Genomic DNA, 17,456 nt, shown 5'->3' with positions numbered 1-17,456 from the left:
AAAGCTGTGGCCCCACTCTGGACAGGCCTTCCCTCCCTCTTGGGATCTCTGCTTTGGTGGGGGCGAATGAGTCTTTGTCAGAACAGCCTTACCTTGCCGTCTGGACTCAGACTTTTCCAGTGGTTTCCGGGGCGTCAGGGAGAAAGGCCAGAACTTTAATCCGGTCCTTCTCAGTCCAGCTGTCCCTGTCTTTTCGCTGGCCCTTTTTCCTGCCTTGGTCCCACCTGAGAGTCCTGTTCAGGCCTGAAGCACTGCTCCCATGGCCGTCCTCGGCCTCCGCTGCGTTCCCACTCCCCCCCAGCTCTCAATATCAGTCTTACACCGTGGTTCCTCCGAATCTTCGTTTCCCCGTGGTGACTGAGGAGACATTTGTTTGTGTCTAGAGACAAGTGTGCCTGTGACAGTGAAGAGCAGGGTGGTACTCTTAACTGCACAGTCACTGGAGTTGTCGATACTGTAGTGAGTTGGCCCTAGACAGACATGGCTCTGTCTCATCTCCTAAAGCTTCCTAGCTACATGGGTGGACAGACAGACTGACCTTTAGAAGAAGCCATCCTTTCTGTGGGCACCTTTGCTTTTAAGTCATTTATACTTTATCTGTTTGCAATAAAATCTCACCTGCGATTTTAAGTAGTTGGATGGTCCTGCAGTCACGTGTTCTCTTCTTCCAGGAGTCTGTCCTGAGGAAAAGTCTGAGGAGAACACTTCTTTAATAAAGGGGACATGAGAAGGGCAGTTCTAAGTGACCCTTAAGACAAGGGACACATTGAATATGGACATTGTATGAGATAATCCTATCAGCTTGGCATGTGCATTCTTAGGTACAAAGATGAGAGGATGTCCTTGATCTTAAAAGTTGTAGGGCAGAGTATTGAGGGCTGAAGTAACAGAGCATCCAGTTAGCGTGTGTGTGTGTGTGTGTGTGTGTGTGTGTGTGTGTGTGTGTGTGTATGTGTGTGTGTATGTGTGTGTGTGTATGTGTGTGTGTGTGTGTGTATGTGTGTGTGTGTGTGTGTATGTGTGTGTGTGTGTGTGTGTGTGTGTGTGTGTGTGTGTGTGTGTTGGGGGTCAGGGGCAAGCAGGGTAGTACATGACTGCAATCCCAGGATTTAGGGGAACTAAGGCAGTACAATCATAACTTCATGGCTAGTCTGGACTCTACAGCAAGACTGTGTCTCAGAAAATAAAAAAGAGAGCTGGGCAGATGGCTCAGTTAGCAATGTACTTGCCTTGCAAGCCTGAGGACCTGAGTTCGATCCCCAGAACCCGTATTTAAAAAGAGAAAGATTTCCAGGTGTGAACTAAAACTCAATGCATGTGACCTCAATACTGAGTGGGTCCCTGTCCTTGGAAAGTTCCAGGCCAGTGAAAAACATGATCTCAAAAGTGGCTGTCTCCTGAGAAATGACATTTGCACATGTCTACATATATGTGCACACATAAAATGGAGGAATAAATAAATGAAGAGAGGAAGGAAGAGGCTAACAGGACTTCCTGTGGAAGCAGTTCCTGGAGTCAAGGGGGACACTCGTGAGTGGCAGGTAGTGCTGATGCCCGTTGATCTTACCTGTGTCCCCAGTTTGCAGCTCTCCACCCATCCACATGAAGGTGCAGCCTCTGAACCAGACGTCACTGCAGGTGTCCTGGAGCCAGCCGGAAGCCATCTACCACCCGCCCATCATGAATTACATGATCTCCTACAGCTGGACCAAGAATGAGGATGAGAAAGAGAAGACAGTCACTAAGGACAGTGACAGGGACTTGGTAAGGCCACCTTGGATTGGGTCCAGGCTCATATTCCTCTCACAGTACATGGAGAACATATCTCTTCCTCTAGGGAGACGGAGGTTGTGACAGAGCTGCAGGCCAGCTAGCCTGACACACAGAGCAGTGGGCAAGGCTTTCCCAAGCAAGAAGAAAAGCAAGGACCACACCTGACATTGTCCTCTTCCCCCCACACATGTGCCGTGGTGTGTGGATGGCCGTGCTCACACACATGAACACATCACACATACAGATTTTCCCTTTCAAACATCTTTTCATTCATCCCAAACAAACTGCTTTCTTCTGACCGGGTGGTTACACGCCTTGGGCGTGTTATGTAAGTGCACTGCGAGTCACGACACTTAGTGAGCTCTGTGTGACCCCTTACGGTTCCCCCTCGGCCTCTACCTCCTCATCTGCCCCTCGTGTCGTGTGTCAGCACACACTCTCATTGCCTGCTGGAGTCCAGGGTCCACAGGACTTTCTACTCTGTACTGTTGTAGATGCTGTGGCGTCCTGACCTTGCTTTGACCACACAGACCAAAGTCAACGTAACTTTGAAATGTACAGGAATATCCAGCATCAGACACCCAACAAGGCCCTTTGGGCATCTGCTTGTGGAAGCTGTCCTTCTCATCGTTGTAAGGCCTCCAGCAATTGCTAGTCTGTAAGACTTTACACAGAAACTCAGTGACACACGTGGGGCTGAAAGCCTTGCTGTTTCATTGTTAATCAAAGGAGGCCCCAGAATAATGAAGCCGGTAATTGTATATGCAACAAAACTGCTGCAGCTCGGAGCGGGACTCTTAATGACTTACCACTTTCTTTTCTCCCAGTAGAAAGTCCTTGGGGCTAATTCCGTCAGTCATAGAATAATACTTTTCATATTTCTTTAGATGAAGATTCTTTTACTTCATTTCCATTTATATTTTCAATTCCCCCACTAGACATTGTTATCTGGGTCACATCAGGAACAGAGAGCTTCCTGAAGTTGGAGAAGGATGTTTTGGAAGGCGCCCGAGGTCACGGTGCCCTTTAGCCCTTACCCTTCGAACCGGGAGTCCCTCAGCGAGCCCTCCCTCGCCGAAGCCACGCTTACAGTCACCAGCAGAAACCATCTAGACGCTCCTTCTGTTTCTTGTTCTAAGTGGAAAATAAATGTGCAGGGAGGAAGAGACACTGGCTTGGGGTGAATTCTAGTAAATTCCCACCTAGATGGAGTGAAACTTTTCCTCTGATTAGAGGATGGGGCAGGGGTCCAGGGAACAAGGCACACATTGGATTCAGAGAAGGAGGTGTATAGAAGAGCACCCTGACAGCACGCCCATTTCACAGGAATTCTAGAGGCTTTTCTTATTGCCTTTTTGGGACACACAGAATGAAGTTTCTTTTTCTGCCACGTGTTGGGAGTGCTGCCTCAGGACAGCACTCTCCTCCAGCTTACAGTTACTTCGAGGCTTTTCCAACCTCGTCCCACACCTTCATCACAAACCGTGTTGGTGCTCAGTGCTTTTTCTAAGAGAACAGAGTGAAGCTTGCGGCTCAGTAACATGACCTTAACCCTCTGGTCCCATCTGGAAGTTGTTCCCAGTTGTAGCAACCAGTGTTGCCATGGTCACATGCTGATACCAATCTAGAGGATTACAGCAGCTGTGCCAGGGAAATCCTCTTGGCAGTTCAGTTCAGACTGGCCCAGAGTGCACATGTCTGCAAGCACACCCAGAATCCTTTAGAAGGAACCTCTGGAGACCAATGCCATTCCCTGCTTGTTTCTCCAGAAACAGTACAGCCTGCTTTGTAGGTGTGCTCCATTTCTTCAGTGTTAAAGGCTATGGAGATGGAGCATTGAGGAATGGTGACCAGGATGTGGCAGATGACATCTGATGATAGGTTTCTAGAAAGAGTCAGGCAATAAATATTTTAGGCTTTCAGGTCATAGAGTCAATCTGTTATAATGTCTTAACCTTGTTGATGTTTGGGTGAAAGTGTACAGAATACACACACACACACACACACACACACACACACACACACACAGCAACTGCTGTGCCTGTGTGACAATAAAACTTTATTTATAATAAGAGATGGCCTGCCAGATCTAGACTGCAGGCTGTAGCTTGCTGATTCTTGCTGCTGCTAGGTTCAATGTTCCTGTGAGCAGAGTTTGCCCGGCCTGTGTCACACAACCCTGTTAGGTGGTAGTGCCTGCCATATGGTAGCAGAATCTGGAAGACATTTAGCACAAGTCTCAGGGTCACACAACTATAGAGCGGTATGGCAGAGTCACGTCTTGTAACTGTGTTGATTTTGTTCTTTGTGTGGAGGCCTTAAGACATCAACAAGAACAACAAGAAAACCGTCCAGGCAGAGCATTTTCTGTTGATTTTCTAAAGTCGACATGGCTCTGTAGTTCTCTTCTTTAATAACTGTGGAGGCTGTTGTGGATAATAATTACAGTTTCTGAGGTGTGGTAGTTATGACGGAAGTCCAGGCTGTGAGACCAGGAAGGCTGGAGACATGTGGACCAGTTTATTGCTTCAGTGTTGAAAACAGATTCCCACACAAGGTTATTTCTAATCAGTCTTTCTCTCTAGAAAAAGCCTCCAGTCAGGACTGCTGGGATGCCTAGGTACACCACACCCGTGGGCTTTCAAAACGGACTCAGTGCCCTCTCTTTCTTCCCTACAGAAGGCCACCATTAGCCATGTGTCACCCGAGAGCCTTTACCTGTTTCGAGTGCAGGCCGTGTGCCGGAACGACATGCGCAGTGACTTTAGTCAGACCATGCTCTTTCAAGGTAAGTCTGGTTATCCTACTCCTGCCACCCATGCACCTAGAACTGCGTGTCTCTTCAGGGGCTTGGCCAGAGTGAAGAAATGTGGTTCATACAGGGTGTAAGCTAGATTCAGGGAGCTCTGCTTGTTTACATCTGTCTTTGGGGTTGGTTTCAGAGGCCAAAAGAAAGGAAGCCGGGCGGTGGTGGTGCACGTCTTTAATCCCAGCACTCAGGAGGCAGAGCCAGGCGGATCTCTGTGAGTTCGAGGCCAGCCTGGTCTAACAAGTGAGTTCTAGGAAGGGCGCAAAGCTACACAGAGAAACCCTGTCTCGAAAAACCAAAAAGGAAAGGAAAGGAAAGGAAAGGAAAGGAAAGGAAGGAAGGAAGGAAGGAAGGAAGGAAGGAAGGAAGGAAGGAAGGAAGGAAGGAAGAAAGAAAGAAAGAAAGAAAGAAAGAAAGAAAGAAAGAAAGAAAGAAAGAAAGAAAAGGAAAACAGGGCTTCTTTGCATTGTTGTATTGATGTTTTCTAGCTGTGGCTCTTCTTTCAGGCAGTGTCAGATGATGTGGTCTCCCCCAGTCCTGCCATAGCCTCTTACTTAGATACCTGGCATGACTTAGATTCACTGTCTTTTAACAACTAGAGCCCAAGATATAAAATTTGTCCTTCCAATTGGCACGTCACACAGACAAGTATCTTTCTCATTCCCAGTCTGGAGATCTATGTCTGCTAACTGGGGACCTGTAGGAGGGTCTGGGGCCAACGAGAGGGTGAAGGAAATGGAACTATGCCTTCTTGTATTTTAATGGAGTTATTTTATTAATCCAGTCTCAGTTCAAAGATTTCATGAATGAAATATTGGAATTTTATTTTATTAACTTAGTTTATTTTATGGGTATAAGTATTTTATCTTTGTGTGTGTATATGTATCACATACATGCAGTACCCATGGGCAGGGCCAGGGGAGGGAGTTCCATGCAGGCCCTGGAACTGCACAGACAGACAGTTGTGAGCCGCTATGTGAGTGCCAGGAACCAAACCCAGCTCCTCTGCAAGAGCAGCGAGTGCTTTTAACAGCTGAGCCATCTCAAGCTCCAGAAATATTAGAACTTTAGATAGATAGGTTGTAGCTCAGTAGTGGAGCATATGCTTAGTATACATGAGGCGTAGGTTCACTCTCCAGCACAAAAAAGATAATAACAATTATTAAGATTACAGAAGTAATGGTAGGACTCAGACCATCTTTCCTGCCCCATTGTGATCTTGGCTCTAGTATTATCTACAGAAATCGGCAGTCAGCTGTGGGCCTTAGTTTGTGAACCCAGTTTCATAACAGACACTAAATCCATCATGAAAGTCAAGGTCAGAGCCTCAGGCCTCACATGCTCCAGCTTCTCCAGGTCTCACTCTCCTGTCTATCAAATGAAAAGCCTGCACATTGTGCCACTGTTAGCCCATTTTTGTTTGCCGTGGTTTTGTGCAATGGAGTCTCCCTAGGCGTGTGTGACCATACTCAGCTGCTTCTAACTTTTGAGTTGTAGATCAGATTAAACATCTGGACTTTCCACTAGAAAACGCCACGGTTGTGTATAAAATTACAGACCCTAGACACCATGTGGGCAGGTTGAACCAGAAGCATCTGAAGCCTCTGAACAATGCACATTCATAAACCCTCAAACCAACTCCTCCAAATCCTGGCAGTGGGGCCTAGCAACGTGAGTTCTAGCAAGACGGCCTACTGATTGGCAGGCATTAAGTGCTGAAGAATGCCAGGCTGGAGCTGGGCTCTGCTGGGAGGGTGCTGGGAGGGTGCTGGAATTTACCAAAGTTGCATTTTTTTCATAAATAAATCTGTATCCACACATATACAAAATATTATTCCATGGTGAGCCTTGGGCCATGGCGGGGTCTGTGTGGAAGGGGAGGGAGAAGGTAGGCCAGTGTGGGAGCTTGCTGCGGCCAGGCCTTGGGACTTCAGACCCATAAATCATGATTAGGCCTCTCCTTGCCTGGACCAGGAGTCTGGGAGCTGCAGAGCTGCCTCCTTTGATTAATAGTCTTGGGCTGCCTGGCCTCTGAAAAATTAAAGGTTTGTAATATAATGCAATTCTAAAAAGGCCCCATCAGGTATAAATTCAAATCAGGGAACATTTTAAATGTCTGGTCACAGTGGCTTGTTGGAAATGGCTGGTGTCCGCACATGCTCTCGGCCTCTGCTCAGAGACAGCTCCCTGCAGCACTCATGAAAGCCTGTGCCAACCTGCACCTTCATCAAGGCTAGCCCACTGCCCTTTCTACCCAGCTGTTTCTACTGCTTAGGAACAAGAGAGAGCAAGGTGCAGAATCCACCTCCTGTTGAGACTCAAGGCGTAAGAAAGAAAACAAGATCTTCAAGATTTCCAGGGAAGTTTTTTCAGTAACTGCTTTTAGAAATAAGTTTACATCAGATTTGGGAGCATGGAAACCCACATGCGGTATTGTATGTAGCGATTCTAACAATATTTATGACCCAGATAGACCAAAGCATTGGGCTGGTGAGGTGGTTCTGCTGGGTCGGACAGCTGCTGCCAGGCCTGCACACCTGAGCTTGATCCTCAGGATCCACGTGACGGAAGGAGAAAATTGACTCCGGAAAGTTGAACTCTGACCTCAAAGCATGTATCGATGGCATGCACATGCTGTGACATACACAGGCACACACAATAAGTAAATAAATTAATAAAAGAGAATAAAAGCTAAGATGCCAGTAGCTATACTCCTGGCCACGTGACACATGTATTAGCAGCACTCATAGCAAGAGACATTCACAGTGTGGCTCCTATCACAGAGTGTCACCGCTTCGTCTGCGTTACCCCAACATCATGTGACGACAGTTTCTCATACAGGGTTTTCTTTGGAGTTTTGTTTGTGCTTGTTTGTTTGGGGGCATGGGCTGTAGTCTTGGTTTGGTTTGGTTTTACAAATGGGGAAGTTATGTTCAGAGGGCAAGTAACTTGAGAGAAATCGTTTAAGCTGCTGAGTGCAGTCTGTGTTTGTCCTCTAAGGCCCATGGTTCCTGCCAGCAGTGGGCCACCCTAAAGTACACGTCACTCACCTCAGCAGGTCTTCAACCTTGAGGAGAAAGCCTGATGGGCAACTGTTCTGGCTGCTGCACGGTGCTCAGCAGTCAATGTCGGGGCTTCTCTCTAACATCAAACTTGCTAGGCACATCCTCCCTCACAGTGGTCTTAATAATTGAAATTCATCAGAGTGGAATCAGTTAGATTCATATGTGCTTGTCACAATATTTTAAACAAATCTGAGCTGTGGGGATGCGTGTGTGCATTTAATGAAAGCACCAAGTGACAGGCAGTTGGTCCTGGAGCTGCTGACGTTGCTGAGTGATCAACATCAGCAATTCTCTGAAATTACAGAGTCGAGCCAACAGTAGTAGGAAGGTATCAAACCTCAGAGACAAAGCCACACTGCCAGAGAATGCAGCCAAGACTCACTCTTCCACTTCCTGGAAGGAATGGGCCATCACTGGAAGCTCAGGGAAAGTGCAGATGTACTAGCCCCGTTAGCAGCATCTGTTCAGGCCCCTTGATCCCAGGCAAAGCACTCATGATCTGGTGTCTAGTCAGCAGCACTGCAGCTACTGAGGTAGAGACTGTTCAAGACTAATCAAGCCAGCAGGCTGACAGAATGGCTACTGAGCCAATTGGCCTTCTTAGCGCCCCTTTTAAAGGGCATGGACCTCAGGGATCCTGGGAGCCTTTTATCTTGTGTTAAGGAAGCAGGATGTACACACATGTTTGAGTAGCTCAGTGATCATGGGGTTAGATTTGCTCCCTTATTTGACCTGTAATTTAAACAGTTATGTTGACTTGTAGATCCGTCTCCACATTTCTCTCTTTTCATACTGTACTATACCTAAACAAAATGAGTGCATCATTAGGTCAGGGATTGTGAACTCAAGTATCCAGGGGGCCAGGCTATGTATGATAAAGTGAGAAACAGGACACCATGGGCCAAGAAAAGGAGTGGCAGGCTGAAGTTAATAACACATTCACTTTTTGTTAATACCATTTTTTTTTTTTTTTGGTTTGGGGGGTCTTTTTTTTTTAATCATATAGGGCAAACAAAAATGTGTGTTGGTCCCTTGCCATTTCTAGATTAGATAAAAAGCATGTAAAGGTACAAAGCTACACAGAGAAACTCTGTCTCAAAACCTCCCAAAGCATAGCAGATATATTCCTCACTTTGTTAACTGGCGTTTTCAGTAATGTTTTGATGTTGTGTATATAGGAGGCAGATCTTAAGTTTGTTTTATTAAATAACCACAAAAAGGTTGCTATATTTCTATTATAAGTTATGATGTCTAGCATTATTCAGGAGCCAAATGTGCCTCAACAAATGAGTGGCTAAACAAATACGGTAGAGACATTTAAGAGAATATTATTGAGCATTAAAAAAAATAAGGCCAGGCAGTGGTGGCCCACGCCTGTAATCCCAGCACTTGGGAGGCAGAGGCAGGTGGATCTCTGTGAGTTCAAGGCCAGCCTGGTCAACAAAGCGAGTTCCAGGACAGGCTCCAAAGCTACAGAGAAACCCTGTCTCGGAAAAAAAAAAAAAGAAAGAAAGAAAGAAAGAAAAGAAAAGAAAAGAAATTCTGGCCCATGCCTGTATTGCAGGGGTGACCTTTAAGGACATTATGCTAAGTGAAATATATCAACCACAGAAGTACAAATGGGCATGATTACTTTTATATGCAGTATCTAGAATAGTCACATGCAGAAATATAAAATACTACCATATAGTGGTTCCTAGGGATCAGGGAAAAGGAAATGAGTTGGTGGGTGTGTCCCCCGAGTTTCATTTTAGAAGATGAGGATGTTCTGAAGATGAATGGTAGGGAGGTCAGCTGCATTATAAAGTGAACGGACTGAACATTGCTGGAGCAGACACTAAAAATGGCTTTCATGGTAAATTTTATATCCTTTGCCTCTTAATCCAACTTAGTATATACTGAAGTTATATGCTGAAGAATACTGCATGGGAGAGTAGATCTACAGGAAAAAGAATACCAGACTGGTATGCAGCGATGACCAATGACGAGACTGTGTCAGACATATCTTAGAGACTATCAAATGCAAGCAGGAAGAAAGTGTGTGATAGCACATGGTGCACTATATATGAACTAATGAACTAATGGGAGATAAACCATAGAGCTGGCAAGATGGCTCAGTTCGGGAAGGCGCTTGCAGCCAAACCTGGTGAGCTGAGCTCAGCACCACATGATGGAAAGAGAACCAGCTCCGCAAAGTTGTCCTTTGATCTCCACATCTCTCTCCCTCCCTCCCCCCTTCTCTGACACACTCACACCCACCCACACCATTCCCGCCTTCTAATAAAGAAATACATACATAAATGTAACAGAAGTTTAGGAAATGGCAAGCTGTCATGAGTTAAAGATTCATATTAGAAAGTATGAGAGATGTTGACATATATATGTGTGTCATATGCATGTGTGTGTGTGTGTGTGTGTGTATGTGTGTGTGTATGTGTGTGTATAAAACTCAGAAGCCCAACAGCACCTGAAAATGAATCTTACACAGGTATTAGATGTAGCAATAATTCAACTGTCCATTGGAATCATGGGCATCTTACCATTGTTGAAGTTCTTTAATAGTATAAATTACAAATTTTAAATGAATTTCTTGTGTCAGGAACAGCTAGCTAGATCCTGACTGTCTGAACATGTCTGCAAGAATCAGAAGAGCATCATAGGTTGAATTGGTTGGAAAGTGTACAAAGGAATACTATTTTGTGACATGAAAATTATGTGTAGCTTAGATTCGTGTGTCCTTAAGTAGGGTTTTATTGGAAACACATGTGAACATTGTGTGTTGTTTACATTATAACTTCTTTTTTTCTCAGCTAACACTACCCGAATATTCCAAGGGACCAGGATTGTGAAAACAGGAGTGGTAAGTGGAGACCGCTGGGTGAGCCGTCACTGGTGTTATTTTGGCTATGATTAAAGCTCTCGCCACAAGGTGTCAGTATAGTGTCGTTGAACTGCCCGCATAGAGCAGCTTAGCGACACATACACATTTTTCTGTGTAAGTTCGTGTGCTGTGTAGCGGTATCAGTGGCTTCTGTTGTATAATTCTGTCAATAAAAATCTTGCAGATCTGTAATTGTGTATGATTCCCTGGAATCAGATGATACAGGCGTTATCATCTGCAGCCCTTCACTCAAGTTAAAATCCAGAAGTTGTCACACACCCACCAATAAGAAATTACCAGTGCTGGGGATAATCACAATCTGAAACTCACTAAGCACATTCCAGTGTCCAGACACAGGTTATTCTATTTGCATCTCCAAACAGCTGGGATGGTAGTACCATCTCTCCCATTGGACAGGTGAAGAAATCAAGGCCTATCACGACAAAGAGTGAGGCAGGGAGTCGACTCAAAGCTGGGATGAAGGGCTTGTCCGTGTTTGGTACTTAATCCTATGTGACACTTGATTTTGAATAATGAGCTTTCTAACTCATTGTCCTTAAACTGTAAGGGTTTTTTTTGTGTGTAAAATTGGATGAAGTTCCCAAATGTGACTTGTTTTGGACTTGTATAAGTGATGAGATACAATTTTGGGTTCTCTACACCAGCTCATAAGGACTGAACTTAAACTGCTATCCCAGGACATCTCCTGGTTCTAGTAGAAGATGGCTCACATGAGTCACATCATCACTGTGCCCCAGTTGAACGTAAGGAAAGGATGAGCTGAGCTTCAGCCCCAGCAGCCCTGCCTCTGGCTTTGCAGCCATGCACCTTGATAAATGCCCTCTCACCTCTGGTTCCGCCTCTGTCCTGAGTGTCGCAGTCTTGGGAGGTGTAGACAGCACTGTGGAGAAGTGCAGACACCGAAAGCCTCCATGGCCAGGCCGCATGAGACCTGAAGTTGTAGAGACAGTGTAGAGCTGAATGAGGTGCCTGTGTAGAGACAGTGTCCTGAATGTGGCACCTGCTGACCAGGGCCGGCCACCTTCCCTCTTGCTCTGCTGACTGCCTCCCTGTGTGATGGAGGAGTTAATTCCATCTGGTAGTTTTCCATGTCTCAGAGCTAGTAGTCACCAGCAGAAATTGACTCGAAGCATTGACTTCTGCTTCTCACCTCCCCGCCCCCCAAACACACACAAATGGCGGGCATCTGGCCGTTTTACAACTTATTTGTTGCTTGTCTTTAAGGCACTCTTAATGCTTCTGTTTCCCCACCTAGCCCAACCCTGAGTCATATCAGTGAAAAATTGAATTTAATACACTAGTTAAATGTTTTAATTCAAAGTAATTATGAAGCCACTGAAATAAGACTTGGTTACCCTGGACCAGCAGCCATGCTCAATTTTCATGCCCTAGCTTATGAAAGCCTGTAGGATGGATGAGTAATAGTCTCAGGCTGAGGGGCCTCGCTTTGATTCTTTATTACTGATTTTGCTCTGCTTTTTCCTCCACCTCCGTTCTCCACACCCTGGGTGGCCCTTTCAGCCGACAGCCTCTCCTGCCTCTTCAGCAGACATGGCCCCCATCAGCTCGGGCTCTTCTACTTGGACATCCTCTGGCATCCCCTTCTCATTTGTTTCCATGGCAACTGGCATGGGTCCTTCCTCCAGTGGCAGCCAGGCTACAGTGGCCTCTGTGGTCACCAGCACACTCTTGGCAGGCCTGGGCTTCGGTGGCGGTGGCATCTCCTCCTTCCCCAGTGCTGTGTGGCCCACACGCCTTCCCACTGCAGCGGCAGCCAGCAAGCAGGCAGGGAGGCCAGTCCTCGCCACTACCGAGGCCTTAGCTGCCCCAGGGCCTGATGGCGACTCGGCTCCTACAAAGGACAGCGAGGGCGCAGAGGAAGGGGAGAAGGAGGAGAAGAGCGAGAGTGAGGACGGAGAGCGGGAGCATGAGGACGAGGGCGAGAAGGACTCTGAGAAGAAGGAGAAGGCTGAGGCCACCCATCCAGCGGAAGAGAGGAACCGGACCGCTCCTGCTCCGACGCCTTCTTCCCCTCACAGGACTGCAGAGGAGGGAGGACATCAGACTGTACCTGGGCGCAGGCAGGACCACTCTGCCCCTGCAACAGACCAGCCAGGCCGTGTTGCCCCAGGCTTGGATCCCAGTGAGGACACAGCCACCCAAGTGCCCCCAACAGCCACAGAGGAACATTATTCAGGGAGTGATCCCCAGAGGCCCGAAATGCCATCTAAAAAGCCTATGTCCCGAGGGGACCGATTATCCGAGGATAGCAAATTCATCACTGTTAACCCAGGTAAGTGGTGCTAGTCCACTCTTGATGGTCCAGGTTGCTGTGAGCAGGCTCGACCTATTCCTAAAAGTTGGAGGGTCAAGGGGGTGAGGAGTGCAGAAAGTAGGTAATGTCCTCGGGATTGTGTGGATCCCTGGCGTGTCTCTGCCTGCAACCACATCTTGTCTCATCCTGGTAAGATGCATTCTCCTCACTGGAGCAAGACTTTCTCTGTACTTCTGCCTTTCAGAAGAACTCCAAGGCCTCAGACAGACATCCAAATGAAGAAAGCGGCCACTGGTTCTAAAACGTTTACCATTCCTAGTCTATTCCTTGTGTGTGTGTGGGGGGGGGGGGGGGTGTTAGCCAAAGAAAAGTAAATTGCTTGTCTTGAAAGCATGAAGTTTTAAAAGAAGTCAAGCAAGGTTCCATGCACTTGTAACCCTGCACTGAGGGTACAGAGTCCGGCAAATTTCCGGGGCTCAGGGGCCAGATAGCCTAGCCTATTTTGTGAGTTCTGTGTCAGTGAGAAACACTGTCGAAGGCACACATGCACGTGCAAGCATTTTTATTCCTTAGTCATTTATTAAATACATTTATTTCTGGGTAGCCATTGTGCCAGGCACTAGGCTGGATGCTGTGTCAGGGAAGCCCCTTGCCTGCATACTGGAATAGAGTGGATGACAGAGAAATGATTGACAGCACTTGGCTAGAGCACATTCCAAGGAATTAGGTAATGGGGACTTAGGAGAGTGAGCAAGCCAGGAAACTACCCAACTGGGATGTTCAGTCGTCAAAGAGCAATAGAAGAAATAGTCAAGATGTTGTGACTGACAGTCATGAGGAGAATGGAGGCCCACCTTAAGTGAGAAAAGGTGACATGTCCCGTCTGGGGAGTCCATGGTCCTGGCCTGAGCAGTAAGGCTGGCGGTCCTCAGGCTGTCACTGGCTCCATGAACTACCCCTCGGTAGCTGGGGAAGCAGGCATGGCTGGTGCGGCCTCCACTTGCTGTGACTCCAGAGGCAATGTTTTCCCTCAGTCACATGCTCAGATCTTAATGAGCCTTCGCCATGCCTGTGCTGGAGCTGTGGCATGAGGGCTGCTACTGTTGTGAGGGCTTTTCCTAATAAGAAATCCTTCGTGTTGCCAGACTGCAAGACGTTTAGCAACAATGTTTTTTTCATTTAAGCTGTTGTGGAGTTATGAGTGCAAAAAAAAAGGCAACTGGTAAATATTTATTTGCTTTTGCACTTGTAAACATTAAAATTCATCTAAAGCTGAGATCTCGTATGTTAAGATTCAACTTAGAATACATTTTCATGTTTTGAATTACTTTCCCTTAAAGCTGCTATGAACTAATTTTTTTCTAAGTAGAGGTCTCCCATGGGTGTCATTCGGTGCGGGACAGTTTGACAGACAGTCACAGGAGCCTTGTATAGATGACAGAAGCATGGGGTCATTGATGAAGCTGTTCTTGTGCATTCCCCCTGAGAGACTGCTGTGTAAAAGTTGAATTTCTTGCATTTAAATATAGGAAAGAATACGGAGTCCCTTCCCACTGTGTGCAAGGTTCTAGACTAGGCATTAGAGAGAGACTGTCCATGGAGACTTCTGTTCTCCCAGGAGTACATGTTCATGGGAAGGGTTGAGGATAGATATCCCAGCAAACAAATGCGTTTAAACAGAAACCAGGGTGGGGAGTCAGCCACTCCCAGACTCCTGAGAGAACATTCTGGGCTGCTGGAGTGGCAGGTCTAGAGATCCTAAACTGGAAATGAGTTTGGATGGGTTGAGAAGCTCCCTGTGGAGAAGGACCGTAGAGAGGGGTAGTAGTAATAAGGATTGAGTCAGACACTGGGAGAGCATGGAAATGAAGGGAGCCTTGGCCATGCTGAGGGTCAGGTTTTAATGGAACTAGCATACCATGGGGTAGATACTAGCAGGGGAAGTCATTGTGTCATTGACCTTTTCTCAAGCACGCTTGCCTATGCTAAAGATGGAGGAGGGGCCATGTGGCTTGGGCCAGTGTGTTTCCTCTTTAAGACAACGGTAGAGTTGGACTGAGTGCACTCAGCCCGTTATGCAGAAAGTCCACAGATAACTGATAAAGGAATTGTTTGTTACGGGGTGTATTGAGGACAACTCACTAACACGGGATAAGGCAAACCCTACGCAGAGCTGGTCCCACACTACTTTCCATCGCCTGAGTCAGTCTCCACCATCCAAGAATGCTCTTCAGGTGGTAAGCTAGCCCAGAGGCCACGCCCTAGGGGCTGGAGCCCCAAGGTCATACGTGGAACAAATACCCACTACAAGCCTACTTTTCAGAAACATTTCTTTGCCGTTCTTCTGAAGACAGTGCCTGCTGTATGCTTGAGTTGGGAGTGTTCAAAGCTTGGGAAACTGCAAGGCTGGGCTCCAAGACTACTTCTGGTGCGTGGAAACTCCAGAGAAAGGGAGAAGAGAGTAAACACTGGGGTTCCCAAGCCCAGCCTCCATCCCTTTCCATCCCCTCCATCCCCTTCCATCCCAGCATCAGAAAACATTTACAGTTGGCAGGAGTGGCCTTTGGAGTCAACTCAGTAGGTCTACCCCCTCATTCACTTGACCCTCAAGTAAGTTTGTACCAGTGACCTTGTCTGCCAAGTGCCAGTAACAAGAAGTCCTCAGTCAGTGCAGAGATAGTGCTCATAAAGCTGCCTGTCTTTGTGTGTGTGTGTTGGGGGATGAGGGAACAGGAAAGTTTCAACACAGGGTTTCTCTGTGTAGCCCTGGCTGTCCTGGAACTCACTCTGTAGACCAGGCTGGCTTCACACTGGGATCCACATGCCTCCCGAGTGCTGGGATTAAAGATGTGCACCACCACTGCCCAGCTAAAATTATTGGAATGCTACAGAGAAGTTTAGTATGGCTGCCGTGCAAGGATGACACACAAATCCCTGAAGGACGCCTGTCTGATTAGTGCTCAGGAGTGCTGCCAGAAGCCAAATGCCAAGTAACAGTGGGAACTTTTCGGGGGCATCAGTGGGTTGATTTTGTGATTTGAATGAATGTTAAAGAGCAATTTCCCAACTACCTGAAGTTAAAATGATGTACAGGAGTTTGATAATGTAACTATGACAGAGTGCTTGTTTATCATGCAAAAAGCCCCAGTTTCTGCACTGCAGCACTGTATACACCTGCAGGGTAACAGAGACCTGTAATCCCAGAACTCAGAGGGTGAGACAAGAAGATCAGAAGTTCAAGGTCATCCTAAGCTCCATAAAGTTCGGGGACAACTGGGGATCAATGAGACTGTCCAGGAACACTCATCTGTCCTGTGGTCTCTGTAGTCAGAATAGCAAGGTCCACCTCTCCCTAAAGCCACAGAGAAAGTTCTGAATTTCTGGTGATTTGAATTTGAAAGTGGTTCTGGGTTGAAATCATGAGTTGCAAACCTTTAGGAGAAAAACCAAGTAGTGAATAGTTTTTCCAGGCCACAGTTCTCAGCTCTTAGGTTCAGCCTTGCAGCACACATAGTCATGGACAGGATAGCAGTGATTGGCTGTGACTGGACACCAGGCCATTCTGTTCATTAAAACAGGCAGTGGGCCTGATTTGTCCCACACTCTGTCATTTTCCAGCCTCCAGTATAAAATGCAAAAAACAAGAAAATGTAAGTGTTATTTAATAAAGGACTCAAATAACTAGAGGGGACCGGCAAAGCCCCGTCAGTGTGTAGCTCCAGGATCACAGTCCTTCTCCATCCATCCCACCACACCTCTCATCCGATCTGCCAGCTTGGGTTTGGTTTGGTTTTAACTGAAATAACCATCTGAGTTGACTCCAAAGGCCACTCCCACCAGCTGTAAATGTTTTCTGATGCTGGGATGGAAGGGGATGGAGGGGATGGATCTTAGAGACTTTGGGTATATATTTGTTTATTCCATAGTTAAATTTTCTTCCCACGAAGGAAAAAAATGTCACTGAATCAGACTTCAGTGTCTTTGGAAAATCAACAATGCCTAAAGTGAGCAAAGTACGTTACACTTCAGGCAGTATCCCCAAAAGACTTGCTTAGATTCCTTCCGTGATGGTGACGTCACTGCATCCCTGAAATCCCTCTGCGGAGGTAGTGGCAAACTCAGGCACACAGAAATCAGACATCTCAGTGAGAGGGAAGACCAGCTATTAGGCATCACAGAGTGTCGAGGACAATAGAAACTCTAGAGTACCACCTCAGCTCCCACAGCTGTCACTGGAAACTCCTCGTGAGGCACAAATCCTAGTTTTGGGGCTGAGTACTCCACTTTTTAAATCTTAAAACCAGTTTGCTTTGGCATATGCCAAATTAAATGTGTCCCTGGGCCCACCACTGGAGTGGTGACTGCTGCCATCGTCATTGTACTGACGGTGATCTTAGGGTCTGGAAGTGTGTGTGTGTGTGTGTGTGTGTGTGTGTGTGTGTGTCCGTGTCCTTTACCAAACCTTTTCCTAGCATCCTATGGATCAATGCTGCATGGACATCTAGCCTGTGAGTCCTCACTAAGGAGCCATAGCCTGCAGTGTGGAGGCAGATTTGAAGCCAGCTGATGTAGTTCCTGGATGGTGTGTGAGAACAGCATGCCATGGCGTAAATATTTCAGAGTGCATGCCAC

General features: G+C 46.8%; 1 protein-coding gene and 1 non-coding gene across 3 annotated transcripts in view; both read left to right on the top strand.

The window, feature by feature from the left end:
- Ptprg (protein tyrosine phosphatase receptor type G) overlaps window positions 1-17,456 on the top strand; it is a 697,305-nt gene that overhangs the window by 598,249 nt on the left and 81,600 nt on the right. For both annotated transcript variants that reach the window (XM_036200071.1, XM_036200070.1), the window contains exons 9-12: window positions 1,580-1,764; window positions 4,453-4,561; window positions 10,458-10,507; window positions 12,071-12,842. In XM_036200071.1, the coding sequence (XP_036055964.1) occupies window positions 1,580-1,764; window positions 4,453-4,561; window positions 10,458-10,507; window positions 12,071-12,842 (1,116 nt within the window). The remainder of the gene's footprint in view (window positions 1-1,579; window positions 1,765-4,452; window positions 4,562-10,457; window positions 10,508-12,070; window positions 12,843-17,456) is intronic.
- On the top strand, window positions 15,674-15,778 carry LOC118591661. Its single transcript, XR_004945963.1, has one exon. It is a non-coding gene; the product is annotated as a U6 spliceosomal RNA (small nuclear RNA).

The sequence above is a fragment of the Onychomys torridus genome, chromosome 9, assembly GCF_903995425.1.
Source record: "Onychomys torridus chromosome 9, mOncTor1.1, whole genome shotgun sequence".
NCBI classification, from domain to species: domain Eukaryota; kingdom Metazoa; phylum Chordata; class Mammalia; order Rodentia; family Cricetidae; genus Onychomys; species Onychomys torridus.
This window is presented reverse-complemented; position numbering and strand designations above follow the sequence as displayed.